At 48.3% G+C, this 17507-nt stretch overlaps 1 protein-coding gene across 2 annotated transcripts in view; it reads left to right on the forward strand.

The window, feature by feature from the left end:
• The window catches only part of LSP1 (lymphocyte specific protein 1), a 48034-nt gene that overhangs the window by 22856 nt on the left and 7671 nt on the right, over nucleotides 1-17507 (forward strand). For both annotated transcript variants that reach the window (XM_084264235.1, XM_084264236.1), the window contains exons 2-10: nucleotides 2687-2839; nucleotides 5880-5969; nucleotides 8422-8635; nucleotides 9253-9381; nucleotides 12010-12053; nucleotides 12230-12311; nucleotides 12678-12818; nucleotides 13598-13678; nucleotides 14524-14638. In XM_084264235.1, coding sequence (XP_084120361.1) covers nucleotides 2687-2839; nucleotides 5880-5969; nucleotides 8422-8635; nucleotides 9253-9381; nucleotides 12010-12053; nucleotides 12230-12311; nucleotides 12678-12818; nucleotides 13598-13678; nucleotides 14524-14613 — 1024 coding nt within the window. In that variant the 3' untranslated portion in view covers nucleotides 14614-14638. The remainder of the gene's footprint in view (nucleotides 1-2686; nucleotides 2840-5879; nucleotides 5970-8421; nucleotides 8636-9252; nucleotides 9382-12009; nucleotides 12054-12229; nucleotides 12312-12677; nucleotides 12819-13597; nucleotides 13679-14523; nucleotides 14639-17507) is intronic.

The following is a 17507-nucleotide window of genomic DNA, read 5'->3' on the forward strand; positions in this document are numbered from 1 at the left end:
GGGTGGATGGGGGCTCAGTGAGGGATTTACCTGCAGCCCTTATTCCCAAGAGGAGGAGAAAGTACAGAGCTCCCAGCATCGCAACCCTGCTGCAGTGCTCAGTGTGCCTGCACCACATCCCAGCACGGCAGCAGGCAAGTCAGCGGCCAGTTTGCTCCGTGGCAAAGGGAGCTGCGAAAGAGATTTCCCTGCTTTTGCAGAAAAATCCTTCTCCCCAAAACAGTTGGCCCCGCCACTGTCCTCAGCCCATTTGGAGGATGCAGGGACAGAATAGCGAGCCGGTGAGGTCATGGGGAGAGTGTTAGTCACATCCAACTGGGAAAGGGAGAGGGCTGCCAACCAACATCGCTCTCGTGCCATGGAAAGCTCGCGTGGTTTGGAGGGGACCCCTCTCTGGGGTCCCCTGGCCAAGCTAGGGGCTTGGTGCAGTGCTGCATCTGCAGTAGCTTCCTGAGGAGCTGGGGGAGATAGGGAAGGATTTAAATCAAAATCTAATTAGTTCTGGCTTAGACATGGACCTTGCTTCTCATAACTGGAGCGATTTGGGCAAGCAGGGGTTAAGAGCTTTTTTGAATCAGAGACTATCTGGAGCTGTCGCACAAGGGAGGGAGATCATGGCAGAGTTTAATGAATGACTTCATTTATATATTAAAAAAAAACAAACACAACAACACCGTGGCTTTCTGCCAGGCCCACAGACAAGGGTTTCTATGGGAACCTGGGGGAAAACAATAAATAGGAGTAGGGAAGGGAGGAGGGGAGCCTGAACTCTGGTCCGGGTCTGCTTTGTTCCCCATGGAGAGCAAGGTGGCAAGGGGTGATGAGGGGGGAGAAGGGGAAAGAAGGGGAAAGGGTGGCTGAATTTGCTGCTTGCAAAAAGACCCCACCCAAAATAAGGCAGGCAGTAGTTATTCCATGGCGTCGGAATAATTATTCCTTGGCTGAGTCCGGGATCTGCTTCGTTCCCTGTTCACCCATCAGCTTGGAGGGGATGGGTGACCTGGCTCCATCTGGCTCCACATCGTGGCTCTGCCACCTTAGGGGACATGGGAATTTGGGAGGGCGGGGACGCCCACTCCCAGCCTCCTGCCAGGGTGGTGGGAGGACCACTCCACAAAGGGATGTTACCGAGGCTGAGCTTGGCCATCCTGCCAGTGCCACAGAGTAAAACAGGCTCCGAACGAGACTCCCCGGGTACTGTTGAGAAGGTTCATAGTGTAATTAGAAAAAACAAAAGCCAAGTTTTTTCTTGAACAAAATGTTTCAGTTAATCCCATTATTTTCCCCACTTCCTTTGCTGGGAGAGGGGGAAAATTGTCCTGAGCCTCAAATGAAAATGTCTCAGTGAGATCCTCGGTGAAGTGAGGCCACCCCACATAGCTCATGGTCTAGGTTGTGGGCCAAGCCAGCTAGGCTGGCAGAGTGGCATGTGTGGGATCAGCTGAAACCTGCCCCTCGTTCACTCCAAGTGGGCTGCAACAAGGCTCAGCTAGGACATTTTTTGTTGTGTTTTATTTTTTCTTTTCCACAAGCTCTTTGCTCCACTCAAAACTGATGTCACACCACATGTCCTTTGCACAGGTTCATCCTGTAGGCACTACAGTCCTTGGGGTGTGCCCAAACGTGGCAGGGAGACAGAGGTCAGACTGGGTCCTGCTGTTGGTGGGAGATCACCTGGCTCTCATGCACATGCCTTGCATGAGAGCATTTCTGTTGCAAACGCCAGGTGAAACAGCCTTCATGGTCTGCCTTGGACCTGGCCTAGCCAGGGGTGAGTGGGGTGAGTGAGAACCTGCCCCAGCACTTGCTCCAGCATCTGCCCCAACATCAGCCCTGGGTATCACAGGTCAGACCTGCCCTGCTCTGGCTGGCATCGCAGGCCCTTTGGACTAGCTGGGGCCCTGCCACCCTAGTGTGTCCCTTTCTGCCTGCTTCCCAGCTGGTGATGCCAATGGTGGAGCAGGAGTCAATCCAGCATGGAGACTGGCATTATCTCAGGATTGCAGGAGGAGGAATGTGGCAGTCACCTTATCACTTTCCTTGGGGATGCAAGAGGCCTTTCTGCTGACAGAGATGTTAATATCCAACAGTGGAAATGTCTGGCAGAAGCCAGGGCAGGTTTTTCTTTTCTGCAGGGGAGGAAGGAAACACAGCAGGGCAGAGCAGGACACAGCCGCTGCCTTCCACCGCTGTTCTCTCTGCTCCTGGCCAGGCAGGAGCTGCTCAACTGCTTAAGAAAACTTAACCCCAAGGTGCACATCTCATCCACCCTGGGCCAAAGCTGTGGGACTTCTTGCAGACCTGCAAGATCCTTTACAGACCACTCCTGGGATGCAAAGCTGCTTTGCAGGGAATGGTGCTGGAAGCCCACTGGGAGGTGGCTGGTCTGAGAAGAGGGCGATATGCACCACATCTTCCTCAGGCCCGGGGGAAAGGCTCTCCCCCACCTCTCTCCCAGTCCATGTGTCTTGCCTTACCCTTGCATATCCATTGGTCTCACTGTGGAGTCATGGCAATGGAGGCAGGGATCCTGCTTTGAGGACCACTACTCATGGTGGGAGTGCTCCTGTGCAGGAGACCCCCGCTTCTCAGCGGGGACCCCCCGGCACTTCAGAGGTAGGTGTCACCAGGATTTGCAGGCGCTGTCCGGTGGCATTAAGGATGGGTTTTCCTTCTGGTTTGCCAGGCTGACAGCACAGTGGAGTGTGGAAGATGAGGAGGAAGCAGCAAGAGAGCGGCGGCGGCGGGAGCGGGAGAAGCAGCTGAGGTCCCAGGCAGAAGAGGGCTTGAATGTCACCAGCTCCTGCTTGGAGAGTGCGGGTCCAGCACAGGAAAACCAGTAAGAAATACCTGCAGATAAATCCTTGCCTTGCAGCAAACCCCTCCTGCATCTGTGGAGTGGGTGACTTTTTTTTGGGGGGGGTGGTTTGAGACATGGTGAAGGTCACTAATAGCTTTGGGTTGGGGGATTTAGCTCAGATTAGCAAACAGTGTGGTTCTAGTTTGGGCAGAAAAAGCCAGAATCCCGCTTTGCTCATTTATTTTATTTTATTCCCCCCCCCCCCCCCCCCGCCCCAGCTGGAGGCTGGGTGTTTTACTGCCCTGAGAGTTTAACCTAGGACAGCTTGGGTAAGGCTGAACTTGGGCAGGGAATCCCCAGCACCAGGGATTTCCGTGCCTGGTTAAATTTCAGCCTGTGAATCATCCTACACCGAAACTAAGGGAAACTCCTGGTAAGTGCGAAGACAGACGTGTGTGGAGACGGACGCGTGCGATACACAACCCCAGGCAGACCATGGTGCTGGCAGCCAATGGAGTGATAACCTCTCTGAGCCAGGCTGCCCCTCTTCCCTCAGAGAACGCGGCTCTGAGCAGTTGGGAGCATGGAGCAGCTCATGAGCTGGTGCAGTTCACAGCTCCAAGGGTTAAAATTAACTTGATGCTTTAACGGGGCAGATCCCAAATGGAAATAGTTCAGGAGGCATTTATGGAGATGCTGAACTATCTGCTGTCAGAAGAGAAAACCCTGGAGAAGGGATAGGATGACCAGTCATATTCCCAGCATCCCATCACAGCCTCCCTGTGTCCACAATTCAGCAGTCCAGGTACTGTGCAGCATTTTGGCTGGCACAAAATCCTGTCTGCACTCTGAGTTGCCAAACTCTGTCTTAAAGACCCCAGTCTTATCCCTATTTCTGGGTTCAACTTGTTTCTTAATATTTTAAACACAGTGGAAAAGTGGCAGCAGGATTTTAGATTACAGTCAGAGAGAAGCAGCAGCTTCATTTTACTGCAAAAATAGCAAAAGCTATTTATAAAAATCAATTTTTTCCATTAAAGATCTTTTTTTTTCTCAGATACTTTCAAAATTATTCAGGACTTTCAGGACTTTTCCTAAAGACACTGCAAAGAAGCTTCAAAATCTTTTGTGGAAATAGACCCTGTGATATTGTGTAGACAAACCCACTGCAGTCTGCCCTAAAAGCAAACAGAAGATCTGGAAAGTAATAATAATTGTTAGTTTTTCCAAACCCCACTTCACACAGGGGCCGAAAAATATTTCTTAAAAGTCATTAAAATGTCTGTCAAGATATCTGGTCTCTGCCTCACTGGGAGATGCTGTGACTGGCATTGGGCACCAAGCAGCACGCAGCAGCACCAGTGACTCAGGCTGTGGGCTCTGGCCCTATGGGCGCAGGCTCAGACATGCTACTGGCCCCACAAGACCCTTGGTAGTGCCCAAATTTAACTGAGTGCTTAAATGTCTACGAAGAGGGCAATGACAAGAAGGACTCCTAGAATGAGGCAGTTTGTTCCCTGTTACACGATGCTTGAGCTTGCTGGGCCAGGCTTCACCGTGAAGAATGTTTCTTCTCTGTCCATCCCTTGGTTTCTTCTGGAGCTGCTGATAGCCACCTGGGCTTACTCATGCAGCCAGGGTCAGCCCTAGCTATTAATCTTCTGAAAAGCTTTGCTCTTTCTTGTGTAAACACTGCCCCCTCCTTCCCTCCACTCTTCTGGCGCTGGGACTCATTGCATCTATGTCACCCACCCTTGGCATTTCCCTTGCACCTAAAGGACAGAGCAAAGCTCCTCTACTCCCTTCCCCCAGTTAACAAAATAAGAAAAAAAAGAGGAACAAACCCGAAATGGCGGGTTTGCAGAAAAGGCACACTCAGCCTGGGGAACCAGAGGGACCAACATCAGCTTAGGAGGCACAGATAGCGCTGCGTTTGCAGAGGAGCACAAGGAAGCAGCCACTTTTCAGACAGCATTGGGCCAGTCTTCCTTGCTCCCTAGGAGCTTTTCTGATAGCCTGAGCATGTGTTTGTGGCCGGGGCTGCGATACTGGAGTGATTCTGCCCTGAGCCAACCGCAGAGAAATGTCCCATATTTCAAGCCACTGGTGTCACAGAGGAGGCTAAGCATCTCCTGGCACCTCCTAAGAACCCCAAAAGGCAAAGAAAAGACTCATCTACATTTATTATGTATTTTAAATTTCTTGAGTTTGAAACTACTCTGTAGATCCCACATCCTAATTCCCATTCCCAGATGATGTGACTGCCTGCATCCCAAAAACATCTGTGAAGCCACCTCCTCATGCCTGCAGTATGGCTGCCCACCTTGTACCCCCTGCTAGGAGGTGACATTCCTTGTGAATGCAAGGAAAGAAATAGGAAAGAACCCAACAATCCTGACATTTGGCCAGCCCACATCTGGTGCTGGCAGCTGTGCACCCCGGGAGGGCTGCAGCTCTGTACAGCAGTAGGATATTCACAGGCGGGGAGCCAGGTCATGCAAGTGCACGTGACTGGCTCAGAGCTGTGGGGGAACGTGAGAATCCAACCCAGAACTTGAGCCAGTGTCCTAATCTTTGGGTCTTCATGCCTTCCTCATCTGGTGATCTGTTCCTGCTGATTTCTTTTCTGTGAGGCTGTGTATAAGCATGGGACAAGCAGCAACTGAGTTTGAAACATGTGTGGTCCAAACAGGCGATGGCCAGCTCCGGTGCAGAAGATTTGGATTTTGGATTTGTTTTTGATGTGATGCTTGTCTTTTGCTCTCATATATGCAGCCCCAGAGAGGAGGCAGGCAGTGGGGTGCCCCTGCCAGAGACAAGGAGCTGCTCCTTCTTCCTCTCCATCTCGCAGTGATGCTTCAAGAGACCCCCTTTGTACAAGGCACTCCTAAACATGTGACAAAGGTGTCTTTTCTGTAATGATGGATAAGGCTTCAAGTGGGATTTGGAGCTGTCAGAGGAGAGAAGATGCAATAAGTGGAGGGAGTGAAAGACAGTATTGGGCTGGAGCTCTTTCAGGCCAGGTTTGGGTTTTTTACATCTCTCTCATCCTTATTTTCCTTCTCTTGCTGTGTTTCAGCTATGACTTTAAGCCATCTGGGACTTCAGAGCTGGAGGAGGATGAGGGGTTCAGTGACTGGTCCCAGAAGCTTGAGCAGCGCAAACAGAGGTGGGTAGGACACAGCCGGACCAAGGGGAGGGAAAAAAACGTGCCAGCAAAAGGACCATCCCTGAGGAGAGGCAGGATGGGTCCCACACTGCTGGGGTGGATGCTCTCTGCCTGCCCTTTGGGCTAGCAGGGAGGAACAGGCTCAGGGACTGCCCCAGGCTTTGGGGATGTTTAGATTGAGCTTTGCACTCCAAGCGATGGCAGCCTGCCAGGATGCCTGGGTTTGGAGGAGTGACAACAGCAGATTTAAGCCACCTGAGCTGCTGCAGGGGCTGAAACGGCCTCTGACATAATCCAGGCCAGCCCAAAAAGCTGTTCTAAGTTATTGCTGCTTCCTGGCTCACAGCAGCATAGTAGGTGTTATGAACCTGGCCCACCTTGTGCTTGGCTCCATTTTTAGCAGGGAGATGCAGGCAGCAAAGAGCCCTGAGAGGTGCTTGTGTGCTGGTGGTTTCACCCTCGTCTCCCATCATTCTCCCCTTGCTGAGCTGAACCAATCTCCTGCCTGAACCACTTCCCTTGGATGCTGCCTACCTGCCTATAAACCCTGTGATTCAGCACTCTTGGTAGCCTGATTTTATAAGGGAATTTTACCCTGTGATGACATAGACTCTTCTTTACCCCTAAGACTGAAAAAATGCCTAAGGTTAATATTTACTGCTGAACAAGCAACTAGAGCTCACCTCTTTCTTACGTTTTTTTTTCCCCAAACACTGTAGCTAAACCCCTCCACAAAGCCATACTTTTGCTGCCCCAACCCCACAGGTGTTGCTCAGGTGCTTCACTGTGGCACTGCTCATCACATCTTCAAGAGCAATCAGAAATTTTCACCACACTGACTCTTTTTCTGCATCCCCTTGCAAAGAGCTCATCCAGAGAGAAAGGCTGCTACCACTTTCCCTCCTGGGCTTCAAAAGAGAATTAGCTGAGAAGGTTGTAGTACACCTTCCAGAAATTGCTCCTTGAGCTTTTATCTGATGCTTGTGTTTAGCAGGGCAGGATGGTGCTGAGCAGGGGAGGTGACACCCTGGCAGGTGAAGCCCATCATAGAGGGGTGGTGCTTTAAAAGCAGCAGCTGTAGGTGTGAAGGCTGGTGACTGGCTGGGAGAGCAGCAAGAACTTCTGGGCTTGCTGGGAGTGGGCTCTTTATAAAAAGCTGTTCCTGCTTGCTAGTAGGTGTCTGTGCCTTGTGAAGTCCTTTCAGCAGCTTTTCTCTTCCTTCTTGCATACCTACCTCAGCCAAAGTATAGGCTTGGGGTGCAGTAGGAGCTCAGGTAGGCTGTGTATCTGGCTGGAACAAGTGGGGCTGGGGTTTTCTAATTTGCTCTCTCCTGCTTATGTGAATGTGGAGCAAGCTCTGTTATTTCATGTGAAAGGTCTTTAGGTGGGGGCTATGACTGAGGTGATGAAGGTAAGGCTCTCCCTTGGATGGAGCTAAACCAGTTTGTACATCCTGGGGGCCTGACGCTAAGACATGAGTTTTTTTGTTCTGGAGGCAATCTGTGCCCCTGTAGCTATCTCCTGCATGGAAGAGGGTGGGAGCTGGGTCAGAATAGCTGCTGGCTAGCTAGCTGGTGACTATGTTGTTGTGGGAAGGTGATTAGTAGCAAGCTAACCAAGACAGCACAGGTATTAGCTTTTCCCCTGTGTGGTCGGTTGGTAGGGCTGGATGGTGGCTGTCCTATGAGCTGTCTTTGCAGCGGTGAAAAGCTGCGTGGAAAAGCATCACTTGACCTTTTCACATGTTTTGGTGCTGGCTGGTGAGCCAGAAACAGTGACTCAGCTGTGCACCTGGGCAGCTTCTTGCTAACCAGCTCTCTAGCATTGCTGCTACAAGCCAGATGACTTTCTAAGTAATGAGTGGGAGGAGAAAGCTCTCCCCTGGCTGGGAAAAGTAAGATGGTGCTGTCTGTGAGCTGGTGAGAGCTCTGTGCCTGTGTGCTTCCACCAACTCTGTGCCCAAAGGCATGGGCTGCTCTGCATTTGCAAAGCTCTTGCTTAAAGGTAGTCCCGTGTCTCCTCTCTCCAGCCTCAGAGCCCCAGAGGAATCCCCTTGCACAAACCTTGCTGTGCTTTATTCAAGCCTAAGCCAGGGAGCGACCCTGGATGCTTTGGGATTTCTTTGTTTTGCTGTGGTATGTCATGGGTGACATGAGCAGAGGTGTCACTTTTTCTGGTGGATAAAACTGGGGCGCAGGGTTAGGTGTAGATGAAGTGTTGCTTGTGCCTTGCAAACAAAACCCAAATTCCATGCAGGTGGCTATGCAGCTTTGCCCTGTGTTTTAGCTTCAGCAGGGGAAAGGGAGACCTTGGGAAGTGTGTTCTTGTCTTTGCTTGCCTCCTCCCCCAGATAGAGGCTCTGTTTTGATCTCAGAGGTCTGAGGCACCTGATGGTGTCCATATGCTCATAACAACACTTTCGGCTTTTTTGACCTCTCTCCTCTGCCTCTAGGTCTCCACGAGAGTCGTATGAAGAAGAGGACGGTGGGGTGAGGGAAGCTGAAGTCAAACTGGAGCAGATTCAGCTGGATCAGGAAAGCCCGGAGGAGATCCAGGAGGAGAATGTGGTTACTGGGGAGGAAGAGAGGCTGTGCCAAGAGGAAGAACAGGTCCAAAAGCAGGAGGAAGAGGAGAGAGCCGAGGAAGAGGAGAGAGCCGATCAAGAGGTGGGGTCAGGAGGAGATGATCTTCTCTCCATGGGGCTGGTGGAAAACCTGGGGCTGGGGGCTGTTCTCTGTGGCTTGATGTATCTCTAAATCTTCATTGTACCCTGCTGAGGTTTTCTTTCTTTGCTGCTCTGATATGGTGTAATTCCTGGTAAGAGATACAATGCTGGAACTTGAATGGTGTGGAAGTCTGTTAAGGACTTCTATTATAAATGGACTTTAATTTGCTGAGACTAGTATGTTTTCTGCATCTGAACTGTGTGTGTGACTATAGCCCTCTAGTCTAGTGGAGCTGCTCTCTTTTCTTGTGGCCTCTAAGTGAGAAAATCACATTTTCCTATCTCAGTAGTGGTAAGAAATCTACATTAACTGCTGTGAAGATATCTTTCCATATAATTTTTGAACCTGAAAAATGTCTCAGATTTTTTTCCTCTGGAATTAACACAGGAGCTTCTTCCTGGATGTTTCAAAATTAGATGAAATTATCTCAAAGCTCCTGTGCTCATGTGTGTTTGGTGTAAAGCAGGAAGCCTAGGAGGCAGGAGAAAAATCACTGTTGTTGCATGCTAAGCATTTTGACCGACTCACTTCCTGGCTTGTTTGTTTTCTGCACTCAGGAAAAGAAGAGAAGGAGAAATGAAGAAGAAGCAGCAGCAGCACCAGAAAAACGCCCAAAGGCCCCAAGCCCTGCCAGCCTGGAAGAGGAGGAGCTGTACTCTGACCACACGGCAGTGTGTTCCACAAAGGTCTGTGTTCTCAGGGCCCCTTCGGAGGTGACGGCAGCTATTGTGATAGAGCATCTGACTAATGATGAGGAAACGTGACCCAGAACTTGCAGTAACATAGAGTGTGAATCCTGTTATCCCACTCCTGCTACAGGCTGGGACAAATCACTTGATCCCTCTCCTTTGTTTTCCTTTGTTGTCAGCCTCCTCTCCTCCTGCTTGAGCTGTTGGAGACTGTAACCGTCTCTGCCTGCGTATACTTTAACAATCACTGTAAATGTCTAAAGTTCACTGGGGACTCCAGGGAATATTGTAATACAGAGAAAGAGAACCTCTGCTTTAAGCTAGTGAGTTAGGTCCAAAATGACACATGAACTTAATCAGAAAATAAAGTTTCCCTACCCCCCACTCCAGAAAAAACTTACGCACTGGAAATTCCCTATCTTTCTTAGAAGTATGACTTCAGTTTTTAAAACAAACTGGGATTCCTGATCTCTGAAGCATTGTGTCCTTCCCAATCTCATCTGTCTGCATTGACGCTCTTGCGAAACTTCCATTTTTAACACCACCTGAATTGTTTCTCATGACTGGTGTTGCTTTTGCTACAAAACCTTAGTTCTCTATTGTGCTTTTAAATACAATAGCTACAGATAAGTGGTTTCTGTAGCAAAAGGCGTTTTATCTTTGTAAGCCCTAAGCTTGTTGACTATACAGAGGGGGAAGGGTTGAGGAGCCTGGGTGGCTTGCTAATCTGATGTTGGTAGCGTCTTTGCTTTTTTGCATTTATATCTGTGCTATTTGCTGCTTAGCCAATACTTCCTGGATGGGGAGGATTGTACAAGCACTTCCCCTTGCACCAGTAAATAGCTTGTAAGAGGAAGGTTTCATCATCTACAACCATCAGATTTTTGCTCTTTATGGAGACAATCTTTTAAAATTCAAACAAAGTGGGGAGAGGGTGGGTTTGGATTCTGGCCATGTGCAAATTAGAGAGCGGGGTGGAGGTGGACGAAGCATATCCCTGCAATGGGACTGGTGGGGAAATGTGGGAAATGTTTCCAGTGTCCTTTGTGTGCTGAAGCTCTCCTGACCTGAGCTTAACTGCTGCTGTTAGGATTAGCCTAGGGAAAGGTTTAGAAACACAGTCTCTGTGTTTTATAACAGTGATGTCAGAGCTCACCAATACACAAACCCAAATGGAAAGCTGCTCAGGAAAAATGAGCTTGGGACCTTTCCAAATGAAGGAGGCTCTTTACACCACAGCTAGCAGGGCTTTATGTGAACACTAAGAATTAAACACATTGACCACCAAGAAGGTGTTTTGGCATGGGATTGCTCAGCAGACGTGTTTGCAGTGGAAAGATGAGAGCATCTGTAGCAGGAGGTGAGCTCTGCTGCAGCTGTGGCTGGTGAAGGCCAGGTACACATCTGGGGCAGGCGGATGCTAGGGTGCAGTGTGACAGGCTGTTTGGGGTTCAGAGGGCTAGTATGGCCTGGGGGATGAAATGAGTGTGTGGTGACTGGGTGGAAGCCTTGCACCATTTTTGTCCCAGGCTGTTTGTGAGCTCTGGGGTTTGAGGTTGGCTGAGTGAGAGACTCTGGTTTCTTCAGACCTTTAAAAAAGTGTTTAAAAATGTCACTGTTTGTTGGTGCTTTGCTCTTCTCTAATCGACCTTGTGCTCTTGGGCATAGCTGTCACATAAAGGATCTGTTTATCTTCCACTTAGCTAAAATTTAGCCCCAGTATCCTGAAATTGTCTTAAAATGAGCACTTAGTGTTGCTTTTTGTCTACTAACTTGATAGGTGATATTTCTCATGGCACAGGGAGAAGAAGGCTCCTTGTTACTTGGTTGCCGCTCCTTGTTACTTGGTTGCCACTCCTTGGCTCTGTGGGAGCTGCCCTTAAGAAGTAGCCTCCTCTGACTTGAAAGTGACTTTTTCTCTGCATTCTTGTTTTCTGGGGCATGGAAAGAGTTGTGAGGTTTAGCAACATTTCAACTCTCCTTTATTCAGTGGTTACAAAGTGTTTTTGTCATCCTGTCTGACCCAAAGAGTTCTTGCACAGGAGCCTCCTTGTGCAAAACTCTTTCTTGGTGGCTTCACCTGAAGGGCTGCCTTGTAAGTGGCTCTGTGTGCTGGCTTGCCCTGTCTGTGCTTCTCTGCTGTGGATGAGCTGCCATGTAACTCAAACCTGTGCACCCCTCATGCTTGCTGCCTCTTCTGCAGAGGTGGCTGGCTGTGCCTCTAGCTTTTCACCTTGTGTTTCTGCACTTTGTGCTTTTGATCTTTTGTCTGGTGAAGAAACCAAGTGTCTGAGAAATGTTTCCTGCTCACAGACTGGGTATCTGGCCTTGGTTGCTGTTTCAGATGACAGTCAAGCTGTGTATTGTTTGGTTGCCCCTGATACTGGTTTGACTGCTACTGTGCACTGGTGCTTTTTTGTTGGGATTCTGCTCAACTGCCTTGGAAAAGAGATGGAAGAGGGATGCTCAGGGTTGGAATGTGGGACTGAGGCATTTCTAACCAAAATCTGTGTGAGGGAGGATGAAAGAGTAATGTTTTATGCTACGGTCAGCCAAGGGTGACCTATGTCCACAGCAGGTCCATGGAGGAAAAGTAATATCATCTTCTTCTCTCTTCCCCTTTAGATCACTGATCGAACTGAGTCATTGAACCGCTCAATACAGAAAAGGTATCTCCAGGGTTGATGTGGGCATTGGGGTAAAACAGGGTCCCTTCCTCCAAACAGAGGATACCAGAAGACCCTCCTGTGTGTATGGGCTGGAGTAACAGGCTCCCTGTAGCCCTCCAAGTCCTTCCTTCTGTATGAGGTACTGGGACATCACCTTAATCCTCTTACTTCTCCAGCAACAGCATAAAGAAGACCCAGCCTCCCCTCCCTGTGTCAAAGATCGATGACAGGCTGGAGCAGTACACACAGGCTATTGAGGTGGGCTGCTGTGTTGTGTCTCTCTGTCCCTGCCCTACAAGGAGTCCTCTTTGCTGAGTGTTGCTCTCCCATCATGCCTCTTAGCCTCAACATCTGTGAGGCAACAACTAAATCCTCTCCCCTTGAAAGGGAATACCCCTTTCTCCTGTGTCTATTTCCCTTCACAGCATCAAGTCAGTTTCTTTAGCAAGCTGCCTGTCCTTGTTTCCTCCTGCTACTTCTCTAAAGGGTGGGGGTGTCTGGCAGAAACTAGTAAGATCCTTCAAGTCTTGTTTTACAACCTCTCACCCCTGAGGACCTCCAATTACACAGTGAGAGGAAAAGCATGCTTTCCCTGAAAGTGATCTTTCTCCATTTATTTTCCAGACATCCACAAAGGCTCCAAAACTTGTCCGACAGCCGTCTCTCGACTTTCCCACCACAAGCATGGGGGTAGCCAGCACAAAAAGCCTCTGGGAGACTGGAGACGTTGGAGCTCAGTCTGCTGTGAAGTCCTCATCATGTAAGGTATGGCTCTTGTGGGACTGGGTTGTGCAGGGGAAGAGGAGCTTGCCTCTGGGCACAACTTGCATTACTCTTGCGTTAGCTTGTTGGTATGTCTCCTTGGTAGTGCCCACCAGCTCTAAGGCATCTATTTTAGAGAGCCAACCTCCTTCATCGGCACACAAGACTTTGTACCTCAGAGCTTTGCTGTTTCTGTGCTGGGGATCCAAATCGTTCCTTGGTAGTACGGCTAGGAAAGTCTCTGTGATGCTAGTTGAGGCTCTGCTTTGGGAATAAATTCAGCTGGTGTGAAAAATCTGTATATCTTCTGCAGAGGCTAGGACTGAGCTCCAATTTTTGAGCATGGAGTTGGATCTAGTACCAAGATTAATAAATATTTTAAAAATGGAAAGTGCAGAGGATATTAGGTATCACACTCAATTTTGCTTTCAAGTCATTGTTAACAAGGCTGTAACACATGGGTTGCAAATCTGTGTTTATTTGAGAAAAAAACTTTCCACAAAAAAGCCTTGATGTTAACATGTCTTAAATAGTTAACAAACTTAAAACAAACACTTCGGATCTCTGATCCAGGCTCTTATTGAAAAGATAGAAGATGATGTAGGATATACTGGGAACAGGAAGAAGTTTTCAGAGTCAAGGGTTTTAGCTGCAGCTGTCATAGGTCAGATGATGTGATATTATTAAAAAAAAGGTCATATGTGTGGGTTGGAGAGGAACATGACCAAAGGCACGTTCAGCAGTCGTAGAAGTGAAGGGTAATGAGAACATTATCTTCTCAGGATATTGTGGCTGGAGACATTGTGAGCAAAAGAAGCCTTTGGGAACAGAAGGGTAATCCCAAACCAGAGACCAACATCAAGGTGAGTTAGTATGAAAGCACTTGCTCTGCTGTGAAAAAGAAAAGAGCTTTTAGCTGGGTTGGAAGTGTTGAGAAGAAGGTGACATTCTGTAGGGACATGGGCTGCTGGTATCTATCAATGCACTTGCATACCTAAGAGCTCTTTCTAAGAATGAGCAGCTATCACTTCAGCCCTAGTAAAAATGGGGCCAAAATTAATTTATAACCAGTAGTACTAAAGGGGTTCTTGAATAGCATGTTATTTTTAGGCCATGGGTTGAGAGCCCCAGTCTTTTAGGCTAAAATTAAACAGCAAATGTTGATTGTTTTGCTCTTGTTATGCCTTTTAAGCTCCAGAGTAAAGAAAACATGCAAAATTAGGTGGAACTGAACTTAAGATAGTCAACATCTGGGGCTTTCTGCCTCCTGGTATGTTTGTGGGAATGCCTACGAAAACACAACAAGCAGCTCCTGCTCAAACTGTCCAGGCTGGGGGAAGAAAATCAAACTGTCTTGTCTGTTCCTGTGTCAGTACTACTGCTGCCGTGTGGTAAATGGAAGTTGGCTCTTGCCATGGATGACACCAACCCCAGCTTGGGAGGGCTGAGGCTCTTCAGTGAGCCCTCCCTCGCCATGCCTGGCATTGTGTCTTCCCTTTCCTACCGCACGCTTTTACTTGCAGCAGATGGTGATCAGTTTGCACAAAGAGCTTACATGGAAGGGGCTGGACGGGAGTACAGAGTAGGCTGCCTCCAAACTGCCTGGGATTACAGGCAACTGTATTGCATGGCTTCATGTGTTTGATCTTGATTGCCTGTTTGAGGGAGAAAAATGCTGACTTTAGCTCTTTCTTTCTCTCCCACTCAGTCCACCCCTTCTGTCAAAAAGTACAAGTTTGTTGCAACAGGCCATGGCCAGTACAAGAAGGTGTTGATAGATGATGCTGCAGAGCAATAGCATGCCTGGAGAACTCATTAACCAGGTAGGTGGGGTATAACCTTGCAATGTGTGGGTTTTTTTTTTAAAAAAAACCAAAACAAAAAACTCCTAGTGCTGTTCAGGCAGGATGTTGGGGGGTTTTTTGCCAGTCACTCTTTGGATGAGTTGGAAGGTACTACGTGGTAGCAGCTGGAGCTTCTGGGCAATGCTTGGCTTTGAGTTGGAAGGGAGTGGGTACGCAGTGGGGGTTTGTTTGGGTCTTTAACTTTCTGATGCTGCTAGGAAGCTGGATACATGTGCTAGTCCCTTGGCTACTGCTGTTCAGGTGAAGATGTGTTTGCCTTTGCTAGTTCAAAGGAACAGTCTAACTGTTCTTTTTCTTATGCTCTCTTATGTTGCACAAAGTAGATGGCCGGAGGTCATTCTGGCTGAGCATGGGAGCTGGTGTTTTCCTGAAATTCATATGCTTTTGGGGTCTAAATCCCCAATTTCATGAATCAATCAGGGGAAAAATGTAATGATTTCAGCAGCCTCTGGGAACCAGCCCATCATAGGGCTGTAGCAGGGAGGGCATGAACGTCTGCTGTTCTCGGTGGACTAACAGAGCAGAAAGGACTGTCCTCTGGCGTGTAGTAAGAGGGAAGGCAGAGCTGGGTTGCTGTCTCTGGGCCCTCTTGAAATGTTTTTTGCATCTTGTGCTCATATTGTGTTTATGTAAATAGATACTCTGGTGTTATCTTGAGTGGATGATAGTAGAGGGTTGTGGCAATAAGGGGGAATGGCATGGGGGAGATGATAACCACTTGGATCCAACTGGACAGCATCTGGCACTGTGACATGAGAGGAAGTTGTTGTCGGGATGAAAACAAGCTCACTCTCTTCTCCCTACTATAAAAAAGAAGCTTTATTTCGTAGCCAAACTTATAAATAGCTCTACTATACAAAACACCTCTTGTTTTTGAATTCTTCTGGGGACTGTGTCTGTTCTTCTCTTCCTCAAGGAGCTAGCTTCCAGTGTAGGATATTGTTCTGTTTGTGTGTCTGTTTTTGTTGTGCTCATTTAGAAGAGAAGCTCTTGAAAGGTGTTTTCAGATGGGCAGCAGTACAAATCCAAGCCTGCCCAAAGCTATGCTTTAGATTAAGGGCAGAAGAACCCACAGGACTTGTATCCTCAACTTGCTTCTCTGCATGTGGCTTTGAGAAACCTATTTTAAAGTCTCTTCTTTGATCAATCCTCTTATTTTTCTTGAAGTCTGTTTTGATGCACTAGGTGGGATCCTACTGAGCTTCAATTCTTTATAGCAAACAGGTTTTTCTGTGTTGCCAGCAGGTTTTGGTTGCCCTACCTGAGCTTCTGCAAGCAGCTCAAAGGCAAGTGCCCTGACCTCTGATCTTTTTCTAGAATCCGGTCTTGAAAGGTCTGTGATTTGTTATGCGTTGTCCCCTAGGATCTAACTAGTACTCCAAAGAACCATTGTGCACAGCACTGTTGCCCTCTGGGCTCACTCAGAAGGAAGGTTTTCTGACTGAACAGCAAAACAACTGCCATAGCTTGGAGGATCTGAACTTGTTTCTCTTACTGGATTTTAAGCTGATTGTTTTGTGTGCCGAGAGGTCCCTACTCCCCACCACCTCTTCACCCACCCAAACTGTGTTAATCTTGTTTCCTTACTGCTTTGTCCCTTCACCATTGCCTCTTTGCTCCCAAACCTTTCTGTCTTATCCCTGTGTCACTCACTCAACACCACCTTATCAGCTTTCTAATTGCTTCAGTACAGATACAGTTTTTTGTCCTTCCTGAGCTGCAGGACCTCCCAGCAGACTGCGGAGCAAGAGGTTTTCTTTAAGTGTCAATTTGGGCTCTTGACAACTGCCTAAGGCTGTTTTGACATTGAAAACCAACAAAACTCTGTCCAGCAGCATTCTCATTCCCTCATTCAGCATGCCTGCTCAAGCCTGGACATGCTGCAATGGCTTCCAGCACAGAACTGCTGGTGGAAATCTCTTCTTGCTCCAAGCATCTGTTTTCTCTTCTGTAATGCCAGGATTTGTCTCTGCAGGACTTGCCATGCCTGCTGTGTGCTTCTGCCCTTCTCTCTTCAGCCAGAAGGGCTAAACCATGTAGCTAGACTTGCCTTCATCCACTTCTCACTGTTCACTGGTGATTCTCCGTCCTCTATGCCTGTACCATGGGGTTGGGTTGTGGGTGCAGCCTGGTGGGAAGCCCAGCAGGTGCAACATATACAATCTTTCCTCTGTGGTCATGTGTGGCAGTCGCTGGTGGCCATCCTCATGGAGGACAAAGTGGATTAAAACCCAGTTGCTTCTGAAACCATCTTCTCTGGGCAGATTCATGTAGTCTCCCAAGGGTAACCAAAACTAGCTGTTCTGCTTCACACTAATGCAGTGGGTCTCGTGACTGCAGATTCTTGTGTACAGGTGTCAACTGTCAGTGCTACTGTAAGGTGCCACTTGATGGCTGTACAGCAGAGCTGCCTGTCTGCAGTAGGGATTCTGTGTGTCTGAAGCTGTGCTCGTCTCGATTCCATGTTGCTGTGTGGATCTTTCTCTATAGCTGTCTCTTGCAGCATGTGGAATTACCCTGCAAAGGCTTACCTGGGATCCACCTGTGATTACTGGGGCATTTCCATCCTACCTCTTTTCAACTTTTTCCTGGAAAACTTTGGGGGGTGGTGGGTGGGTAGACAAATCCGAACTTTGACTACTTGGATTATTCTTCCTTTTCACTTTTTTTTTTTTCTCCTGTAAGGAGCTACAAAACAGAGGATAAGGCCAGTAAATCAAAAAATCTGTGTTGATTTGATTATAGCTGAGCTCTTCTGATAGCATCATTGCAAAATTGAAAGACTTCAAAAAAGGAGGCTCTTGTTTTTGGTTTCTAAGTCTGTTTG

Source organism: Gallinula chloropus, assembly GCF_964237585.1.
Source record: "Gallinula chloropus genome assembly, chromosome: 4".
NCBI lineage: Eukaryota > Metazoa > Chordata > Aves > Gruiformes > Rallidae > Gallinula > Gallinula chloropus.